A 10,535-nucleotide genomic window follows, 5' to 3' on the forward strand; every position below is an offset into this window, starting at 1 on the left:
TTATTAAATATTGATTTGGATATGTGATTGTATGTAGAATAAATGAAATGTGAGAGATTTAATTGTCTATCAAATGCTAATAAATGAAATGTATTTATTTAATTAGGGATCAAATTTGGTCGTATTTGACAAAAAACTTCTCTGGTGACAGCATTGGCCTTAAGGATGTAGTAGTCATGTAGATGATAACGAAAGGATTAAATATATTGGAATCTTCTGAACTATATCCAAATTTTATAATTAATTTTTGAAAAAATTTATTTTTCCTTGGATATATGAAATTTCAAAAATTTTGTGAAAAATTCCTAATAGAGAGGGATCGGTGCAACAATTTCATAGGGACCTAGAAACAAAAAGGAATTGTTTGTTCATCAATGTTTTGGTCACAAAAGACGCATGAGAAGCGATTGCAATAAGCGAGTTAGGGATTGAGAGGGATAGGGGCGTTGAGGAAGAAGTGAACGCCAAAGAGTTTTCCGCAGAAGTGGGAGAGGGATTTCTTGTGTTTAGCGAAGTACTTGTGGCAGAGACCTTGATCGTGTTTTATACGCTTTGCAGAACTCGAACTCTTCTTTTGCTAGTGTCTCGTGTTGCTCCCCCTAGGAGTCTCCTCCACCGTGCCAAGTTTTCAAGCCATCACGAAAGGCTTTGTAGTCCCTGCGTTCGTCAATGGCAAGCAAGCGTTCAGGTGTGGGTTTTTTTTCAAGTGGACATTCTTCATGTTTTTTTCTTCCTTTTTTCATATTCAATCATTGTTCATGACAATAATTGAATATGAAAAATTAAGAATTAAAAATTACTCAATTTTATTATTCCATATGGGTTTAATTTGTGGTGCATGTCGAACATGTGTGGTAATGACAATAACAACACCATTAAAGTAAGCAAGAAGAATATGTAACTTTTAAATTAAGAATTAAAAATTACTCCAATTTATTATTCTATATGTTACGAAATTGTCTTGTTATTATGAGACTGATGACTTCAAAAGAATTTTTAATAAGACTAATTAAAATTCATGTTTATTGTTACAAAATATCCACCAAATTTATCAATAATTAATATATATAAAAAAACTTAATTGATCACCTGTAGTTAAAATTTTCTTTTCAACTACATATTATTTTCCTCTTGATTCAAACTTAAGACCTTGCATAAAAAACTTATTTAATTCTATTCAGACCAACAATATATTAATAATTCAGCCACAATTTAAAGAGGGTAATAATCAACCACAAACCAATATCTTTATCCAGTTATTTTTTTAAATAAAAAAAAAAAACTTATTATACTAACACCCTTATTGAAATGCTCCTTATTAAAGAGGGTTTGAGAGAGTAATCATCATGACAATTTATAATCAGCATGCTGCCTATCTTTACTCTAGATGTGCTGCAGACATGGCAACATGTTGAATTACAACTGGTTATTCCTTAACTGAATTTCTTACTAGTATCAATTATACAAGCATGCCTTCACATGAATATGTTGTGATCTCCGAAAGGCAGTTATAAGAAGTTAGTAACTGCCAACATCCCTGCGTCGGTGTCTGGTGCACGTCTTTATTGAAGGACTGCAAAAAGAAAATCAAAGCAAACTCCATCTCTGGCCACTCAACAGCCAATAAGCTTGAAAAAATGTTGAGGGTAGAAAAGGTCAGGTCTTGAACTTCTGTGTGAATTTTTGGGTGATTTTCTCAACCCCTTCTCTACAATCACCAGCAACTCGCTTTGCACCTTCTTTGATACCAATTCCAACTTCAAGAGCATTTTGCTGCAACTCACTGACTGACTTGCCTACCTTTGAGATGGCAGCTTCTCCAAATTCTTCAGCCTGTTTTCCTGTTTTGCATGCCCATTCCCTCAATTTTGATATAAATTGGGAAACCACGTGAATGATTTTGTGAAGGGTATCTCTAGATTTTCCTCTGATATCTGCAGCCATTTGTTTGAGCTTGTCCAATAAGCTCTCTGCCCTGTCAACTGTTCCTTGAACCGAGACCTGCTCTGAGGCATTGAGCCATGTCACTCCAGCCGAGGCCTCCTTGCGGAGGTCATCATCAACTACCACTTTGATTCCATGCCTCTCCCAACGATCTCTAGCCTCCTCTAAGGCTATTGCTTGCTCTCTCACTCGTTTGGCCTCGTCCTCTGCCCAAGCCCTGTCCGAGAATCAACATAACCATTTATTAAGGATGTAATACGCTAACAGCTATTATTTTAGGACTGGACAATATATGTGTCAAAAATGACTTTCTCTTAACTGTTTCATTTAACTATGATAAGCAACAATTGTCAATAAGGCATTAGTCTCACAGAAGGACTAGCTATCTCAGTAGTGCCGACCACGTCAGTATAACAAATTCAAGTAGATCTAGATACAATGTGTAGTACAAATACAATTGGAAGTAGTAAAATAACTGTTGCAAAATAAATGAATGCAATGGCAGAAAGTAACAAATGTATGGTGATCATTCGTCTAATTAACATATCAGTGATAGGAAGTTATGTAATTTGTTCGATTTGGACTAAAATAGAAGGACAGGAAAATATATTTGCCAATGCTTCTCACCCCACATCACATCTGCTTTGGCCAATTCTATGAAACCAAAATTGAAAACTGATCAAACATAATTTTGTTGCCTATAAAAGTTTCATGATTTTACCTGGCCATGGACAGGGCTTTTCTTTCAACCTCTAGCTCATATTGTAAACGGCCAATCTCATTGTTTTCAACTTCTGCTTTTTCCCGAAGCTTGCTAATCCTCTCTTTTTCATGTGCTATTTCTACCTTGTCACTCATTAGGCTTTGTAATTGATCCTCAACCTCATGCCTTAACTTTGAAAAAACCTCCATTTCCGATTCAATAGCAGCTCGCTCCTTAGTCAATGCAAGGTTATCTTCTTCTCTCTCAGCTCTTAACCTTTCCAACTCAAGTCTTGCCTCCTCAGCCATTCTTTCAACAGCACTGATCTTTTCCCTCTCTATGAAAAGCTCCTGCTCAAAACTTGCATTGATATCCTTCTCTACTTGAGCTACTAAAGCACTATGCGCAGCAACAGCATTTTCAGCAATAGATTCTGCTTCAATGCGTGCAAGCTCTTCACTAACTATTTCCGAAGCATCTCCAGTAGCAAGAGCCATAGCTGCTTGGGCTTTTGTTACTGGTTTATCTGGCTGGAACAATCTTGTATAACCTTGAATATCCCAACCCCATGCACAACCCCAAAAATATAAGCATAAGTGAAAACCGAAAACCAAAATCAGACTAGAAATAACTAGGATAAAAGAAACAACAAAGAAATTATTATGAATAGAAATGAAAATTCACTAAGAAGCACATGATTAAATATTTTTTTAGAATTACAAAGAGAATATGGCTTACCAAATGCAAGAGCTATTATTCCCTGCTCCCCAGCAGACAGATCAGCTACTAAGGCAGGGCATGCATTAGGATGTATCTTATCAGTGTCTATAAAACCAGAAAGTTGGTACAGCACCTGCTCATCAGTCATTGGATTTGATAAACACATTCATCAGTTCAATGTGGTTGGAATAAAGAAGATAGCTTAAACATATCAGACAAAGAAACAGGTTGAGCAACCTTGCTGTCAGCTTCCGGAAGCTGTCTTTTCTGCAGGGCCATTTTCCAGCTGACAAGATCTTGACGTGATAAAGGACTGCAGAAATTAATATAGGAGAGAAGGGAGGTCACAATTGTAGCCCACGCCATACAAAGTTAAAAGCACATCTCAAACAGAGGGTAGTGCAACTGTGCACTGAGAAAAATGAGATGAAATATTAAGTCTATTTTTCTATATAAAAAAAGGAGAATTGCAAAAATTTTGAACAACAAATGCACAACTGCAGAGGTTAAAAAAATGTAGCCACAAATTAGATATCCAAATTCAGACAAAACATACCTTTCAGGGGAGAAGTAAAATGGGCTATCATCTCCATCACCAAACAACTGTATATCACGTCTTGAAAGCCTGCTTTCAATAAGTCCAGCTTCTGCCAAGCCTGAAAATCAATATTTGATATTATTTAGACAGAATATGAGTATAGCAACAAGTTGTATTGTTAAAAATTATTATGATGTCCTGTACTGACCTTGAATGGAAGAAAAATCAGGGTCCTCGGGAGTGACATCATCAAATGCAAGCTCAGTAGCATTGTCTATATACATGGCAGGATACACTTTTGAAACTGTGCTCCTAACAAGTTACCAGAAAGGCACACGTAATGCCAAATATTACACATGTAACACATTTTGTTATTCACATATGCAGAAGGTAGAAACAAATTACTACCTTGAAAGAGCACTGCTAGCAGAAACCAACCAGCGAGCATATTCACGACGTGTACATAAATCACTAGGTTGAACATCAGGCTCAATGACCTAAGGATGTAATAATGTCCAAGTGAACAATAGCAACCTTTACTTATGATCAGAATAATATATATTAACAAATATCCACACTAAATCAGAGATATGTTTATGAAGAATATGTTTTCATGTGTATCTTTCAGTAGTTCTTTAATTACATATATCTTGCTTTGCAAATAGTTGACCTGGGAACAAGCATAAGGCTACCAGAAATTATTGATTTTAGTTACTTCAACAGTAAGATAGATTGTTCCTTGTAGAAAATCTTTGGCAATAGGTTAGAGTATAGCTTAGTACAAATCACAGTGAATCAAGATGGCTGAAGTTTAAGCTAGTATGCCCACTGGGAGGGGGGGAGCCTTGGTGCAACAGTGACATTGCTATCTTGTGACCTAGAGGTCATGGGTTCAAATCCTGGAAATAGGCTCTACCCTTCCCAGGAACCTTGTACTCCGGGTCATCTTTTTTTATTGTGAGTAATTAAATAGATTTAAGAAATAACCAGTGTAAATATATACGTAAAAACTAGAATTAAACTATAAATGCACATAGCATTATAGTCACCTTGATACATGAGAATAAGAACAAATAACTACCTTTAAAACTTGCAATGCAGCTAGTGCTTGGCCCTGAGCTTGATCAACAGCTGCAGGAACCAAAATCTTTCCCGGAAGCACTTTTACAGCTGTAGAAACTACTAATGGAGCGGGAATGCCGGGAACAGAGAAAAAGGATCCAGAATTTGAAGATTCAGATTTAACTTCATCAACCTCATAATTATCATTTCTAACCTGCTCATCTACCAATGTATTGGCTGATGTTGAAATAGATGATTTTTCAAACAGGTCATTTCCAGGAATGCTCCGCTCTTCAAAGGAAGGCTCATTTCCCTCAGCGGAGACCTGTGGAATTTTGTTCAGGTCAAGGTTTTCATTCTTTAAAGCTGACAGAATATTCTCTTGACCAGCTTCATTGAAAAACTTAGGATCTGAAATCATGTTATTTAGCTCAGAAATGACCACAACACTAACAATTCCAGTCTCATTATCAGCACCCGAACTAGAATAGGTTTCAGGAAAACCAAAACTTACACTTCCACTTGAACTGGTTATTTCATCATGTTGCTCAGTATTAAGGTGTAGTGGCTTAGCATCATCATAGTTGGGCACGTCTCCTGGATCAACATTGAATAGGTTTTCTTTAAGATTGGGAGTAGATTCCACTGTATCTACATTAGGGTTGCTATCAAAATCTCTAAATCCATAAGCATTAAAAGAATCGACAGTATTTTCAGATTCAAGTGGCACTGGGCTTTCACTAGCAAAAACTAACTTGTTATCAAAAGCTGACACATCCTGTAAATCTTCTTGAACAGATATATGTTTAGTGGCATCGTCAACACCATCGGAGGGGTTTTTGCTATCATATATCAACTGGGATCCTATGTCAGAATCATCAACAATGCTATTGTCACTGTAAAAATTACTAGACTCAGCAGAAGAATAATCCCCAGATATATGTATCTGACCTTCCATTTTACCATTTCCTTGTTCCACCGTGTTGTCAACATTCCCTTGTTCAGTTATTTCATTATTATGGTCATCAGAAGACAAAAGTTCCTCCTGCTGTGAAGTCAAGGGCTTCATGTGTTGCTCAGGTCCTGCATTCAGTGACACATTTTCAATTTTCAATACGGAAATTTTGAGGTTAAACAATACAGAAGACAAAATCAATTTACTAAAAAGCAGGAAATCTGTTACATCCAACTTGGTGATTATCACATGAAACAAGAAAATGAAGATTACTTACTGGAACCAGTTTGTTTGCCAAGAGATAAGGCAGCAAAGGTAAGCCCTGAAAGTAGAAGCACTCCAGCCACTCCTACTCCCACAACTCCTGAAAGCAAGCTACCTTCAAAAGTGTTATTAAGTAACGTGGAATTGCTAAAACTTCAAAAAACACAACATTTTCAGTAATTCACATCCCATTATCTCAATTTCCCAACCATGTTTATTAATACTAGCATGCAATCCAAATCCATTAAGTCAATAACCCAATCAAAATCAAGTTCATTCATCAATGAAAAAGCCTATCAAGTTTATTACGTAGCAACAACCAGACCTAGTTTCAAAGTTTCCACACCAACAACTACCAAATAATATATGAGTTTAATTTCTATATACTATCAATGTAACAAAAAAAATTACACTGTAAATCAAACATAAATTATTGTTAATATGACTTTTAAGTTAATTGTTATAAAAAGTCAATAAATTTACTATACATGGTTGGTTTCTCTGTGATTAAATTCATAATTGGGTGACAATATAAAATCCATAAAAAAAAAACCTTTTATATTGTTAGTTCATACACTATCTACTCTAATAATAATAGCTTCAACCTATGTTGAATGGATATGGATACAAGTATTGGATACGAAACAAAAGTTTAATATTGATAATCTACACTGCCAGCCAACCAAATAGAAAATTAGAAACCATCCTAAATATGGATGAGTAGTTATTACAAAATTCAATAATCTTATCATATAAATGACAATTCATGATCGGAATGACACTGTACAAAACTTTTACAGCATCAGTGTATTCTAATTAAATTATATACTTATAAACTATTCATATTCTATTTATTTTTACATGAATTCTTTAATTTCTTCAATATAGCAAATGCTTATATTAGTTTGCCATCATCGTTATCATCGAACTATCACTTCCACTCGTCTTTGATGTCTTGAAAAAATTAAGCACAATAGTAACAAAATTGAATACAAATGTTATATTTAGGTTATCTCAAGAGATTTTAACATAAAGCCGTCAAGACATGCATATCGGTATTTGAAACATCCATGCATCACGAGCTTGAACAGTACATTTTTTACTTAACAATTCTCAATTGGAATACTAAAGCTATTTCACAATTTTCCTTCTTTATTTGTTGCAAAATTGAATAAAACAGAAATATTAATTGAATTGTGAGAAATTATAATAACTAACCAGTAACTAGAATTTTGGAGAACCGCACTCACCTCCATATGACTCCTTCTTTGGGGCGTTGTTGGGCCGCTGCTCGGCGTCGGTGTCGGACCAGCCCGAGAAGCCGTCGAGTTTGGGCCCGGGCCCGGGCCCGCCGTCTTGCGCGGCGCGTAGAGGGCGAACTCGGTTGAGCTTGAAGTTGCGCATTCGCAGTTGCGGGGTGTGTGGGAATTTAGGGGCGGCTAAGGCCAATCGGAGCTGTAGCGAGGTGGGGGAGCACGTGAGGGAAGCCATTTTTCGTTGCAGAGAGAGAGAGAAATGAAGGGGATAAATGGAGGAGGGTATAACGAGGGTGTTGAAACAGAATAACAACGTTGGATTGGATGTTGTCACTTTTTGATTCTCATCCTTTTGCTCTGCTTTGTGTTGTGTCTTTTACTAGTAAATTAGTAATGAATGTGATGGAAAATTTCATTTCTTTGATTAATTAATTTGTTGAGTTTTTTTTTTTACGTATATCACATGTGTTTTTTATTGGATATAATATAATTATAAAATGAATTTATTATGAATAAGAAAATATTTCTTCTAAATTAAACTGAAATAATTCATGTTAGTTAATGCGTGTACCTTTTAGTATTGATTTTCAAGTTTGGAAAGTAATAATAATGGCTTTGAAAAAGTAAGTGTATTTTTTTAATGAGGGGTTCGTTGTTAATAATAAATGGCTTTGAAAAAGTTAATGGTTTTTTAAGGAGGGGTTTGTTGTTTCGAGTGGCCAATGTATCTGGCCCACTGAAAGTATGGCGAGACAACGGGGAAAAATAATAAAATAGGTGAAATTTCTTAAAAGAAAAGGCTCTATGATAAAATCATAACGGTGGAAAAAATATGTATATTTTATTTTATATCTTTTGCAAAATGCTATTTAAAATTAAAGTGGGGTAAAATTGTTGTAATTTATTTTTTTATTTAATACAGTTAAATTTAAACTAAAAAAATTATTAATTAAGGGACTACTATTGATCCTTCTATTTTTACTTTTGATCCTACCAATCTGTGAAAACTTCATTTTATCCCATTTCAAAAATTCAACTTCATCCTATTAAATTGTGATTTGATTGTACATTATACAATAGAATTGTAATTTTGCTGTGTTTTACGGGTGCGAAGATGAATGCATTATAGAATGGTAATTCCATTATGCATTCTATTCAACAAAATCATAATTTCATATGAAGGATAATTTTGGAATAAAAAAAGGATTAGATTCCTATGAAAGGGCCAATGGCTAATGAAATAAGGTCAATAGTCGTCTCCATTAATTATTAGGCATTTAAATCTTACACTCCCTTATTTGAATCTCAAACCTACCATTGCATTCCAAAATACAATGAAAGTGTATGATTCAAATAAGGGGTGCAAGAAATAAATGCATAATTATTACTCCCTCTAGTCCTATATATTGGTCATATTCTAGAATGAATACTTTGTCTTATTTATAAGTCGCCAACTAATATATTAATAATGATTTTCAAATTCTATCATTTATATCATTTAAATTATCACATGCAAGCTTAACTATATTTCTGCACTCCCATATGTGTATCCTATACCCCCATTTTTGTTTGAAAATATCAAACTATCGTTTTCCAACACTAACACCTTCCTCTTGGTATGAACTACTCTCGGGACGACATCTCCTTCACCTATGACGACAACTTCTTCTCCTACGACTTCACCTTCTTCATGACATCCTCACAAGTCACGACGCCACAAAACGTCCTCCCCCCTCCTCTTTCCTTTACATGTCGTCATTGAAGGTAAAAATGCGATCTAGAACATGGTATTTCATCTCCTAAAACGAAAAATTCTATAATGTTTTCTTTAAAACAATTTCAACCATTATTCTAGAGTCACGATTCTAGAGGCTATATAGTAGCCTTAGAGAATAATCATTCTATAACATAAAATTGTTTTATAATAGGCTTTCCAAAATACCTAAAATGTTTTTTTTTATTTTCAACCATTAATTTTTATTATTATGAAACATATATTTTGGAAACTATTTTTTTACTGTTGTTGAACACTTATTCTAGAAGGCAAAAGCTATTTTTTTTACTGAACACCTATTTCGTAAACTATTTTTTATTATTATGGAACATCTATTTTGAAAAGGTAGAAACTTTTGTACTGTTATAGAATACCTATTTTGAAAATTATTTTTTATTGTTATATAATACCTAATATGAAAAGTTATTTTTTAATGTTATGAAACACCTATTTTACGAGATAAAACTATTTTTTATTGTTGTGAAATACCTATTATGAAAACTATTTTTCTACTATTGTGGAGCATCTATTTTAAAAAAATATAATATGAAAAAGATAGTTTGAAATTCTTAAAAGTTTGGAAGGTACAAAATTTGATATAAAAGATTTTGGATTTAAATTTCCATGCATGACTACTGGACCCATACCAATTTGTGAAAACTTTATTTTATTCCATTTCAAAAATTCAACTTCATCCTATAAAATTGTGATTCAATTGTACACTATACAACATAATTGTGATTTTGTTGTGTTGCACGGGTGCAAAGATTAATGCACTAATCGTGATTCCATTTCGCATTCTATTAAGCAAAATCATAATTTCATATGAAGGGTAATTTTGGAATAAAAAAGGATAAGCTCCCTATGAAAGGGCCAATGGCTAATGAAATGAGGCCAATAGCAATCTCCATTAATTACTATGCAATTAAATCTTACCTCCTTTATTTGAATCTTAAACCTCCCATTGCATTCCAAAATACAATGAAAGTGTATGATTGAAATAAGGGGTGCAAGAAATAAATGCCTAATTATTAGTATTAAATTATCACATGCAAGCTTAACTACATTGTTGCACTCCCATATGTGTATCATGCAACCCCCATTTCGGTTTGAAAATATCAAACCATCGTTTTCCAACACTAACACCTTCCTCTTTGTGTGAACTACTCTCGCGATGACATCTCCTTTACTTGTGACGACAACTTTTTCTCCTATGACTCCATCTTCTTCTCGACATCCTCACGAGTCACGATGCCACAAAATGTCCTCCCCCTTCCTCCTTCCTTTACATATAGTCATTGAAGGTAAAAATACGATTT

The 10,535-nt window shown here is 34.4% G+C and overlaps 1 protein-coding gene across 10 annotated transcripts; it reads right to left on the bottom strand.

Annotated features, from left to right (window-relative positions):
- Positions 1-1,300: 1,300 nt before the first annotated feature.
- On the bottom strand, positions 1,301-7,803 carry LOC100810148 (uncharacterized). Of its 10 annotated transcripts, XM_014768990.3 has the most exons (12): positions 7,437-7,802; positions 6,200-6,301; positions 5,919-6,050; positions 5,482-5,564; positions 4,987-5,292; positions 4,314-4,402; positions 4,114-4,217; positions 3,924-4,023; positions 3,605-3,680; positions 3,386-3,500; positions 2,666-3,197; positions 1,301-2,161 (listed from the first exon to the last, which is right to left on the bottom strand). In XM_014768990.3, exons 1-12 carry the CDS (start codon positions 7,675-7,677, stop codon positions 1,657-1,659), a joined length of 2,385 nt encoding a protein of 794 aa, XP_014624476.1. In that variant the 5' UTR covers positions 7,678-7,802; the 3' UTR covers positions 1,301-1,656. The 10 variants fall into 10 exon arrangements, with proteins under 10 accessions (XP_014624476.1, XP_040866504.1, XP_006599571.1 ...); XM_041010570.1 differs by having other exon boundaries at positions 4,987-5,831; positions 6,200-6,286; positions 7,437-7,803; XM_006599508.4 differs by having other exon boundaries at positions 4,987-5,831; positions 7,437-7,803.
- Positions 7,804-10,535: the final 2,732 nt, after the last annotated feature.

This window comes from Glycine max, chromosome 16, assembly GCF_000004515.6.
Source record: "Glycine max cultivar Williams 82 chromosome 16, Glycine_max_v4.0, whole genome shotgun sequence".
NCBI classification, from domain to species: Eukaryota; Viridiplantae; Streptophyta; class Magnoliopsida; order Fabales; family Fabaceae; genus Glycine; species Glycine max.

What these genes read in the sequence shown, in the direction of transcription:
- LOC100810148 (XM_006599506.4), bottom strand. Translation starts at nt 7,677, where the DNA reads ATGGCTTCCCTCACGTGCTCCCCCACCTCGCTACAGCTCCGATTGGCC. An exon ending in AAAGAAGGAGTCATATGGAG is followed by an intron (nt 6,302 to 7,436) that starts GTGAGTGCGGTT and finishes ACACTTTTGAAG; the next exon opens with GTAGCTTGCTTTCAGGAGTT. An exon ending in CTGCATTGCAAGTTTTAAAG is followed by an intron (nt 4,403 to 4,986) that starts GTAGTTATTTGT and finishes TTACATCCTTAG; the next exon opens with GTCATTGAGCCTGATGTTCA.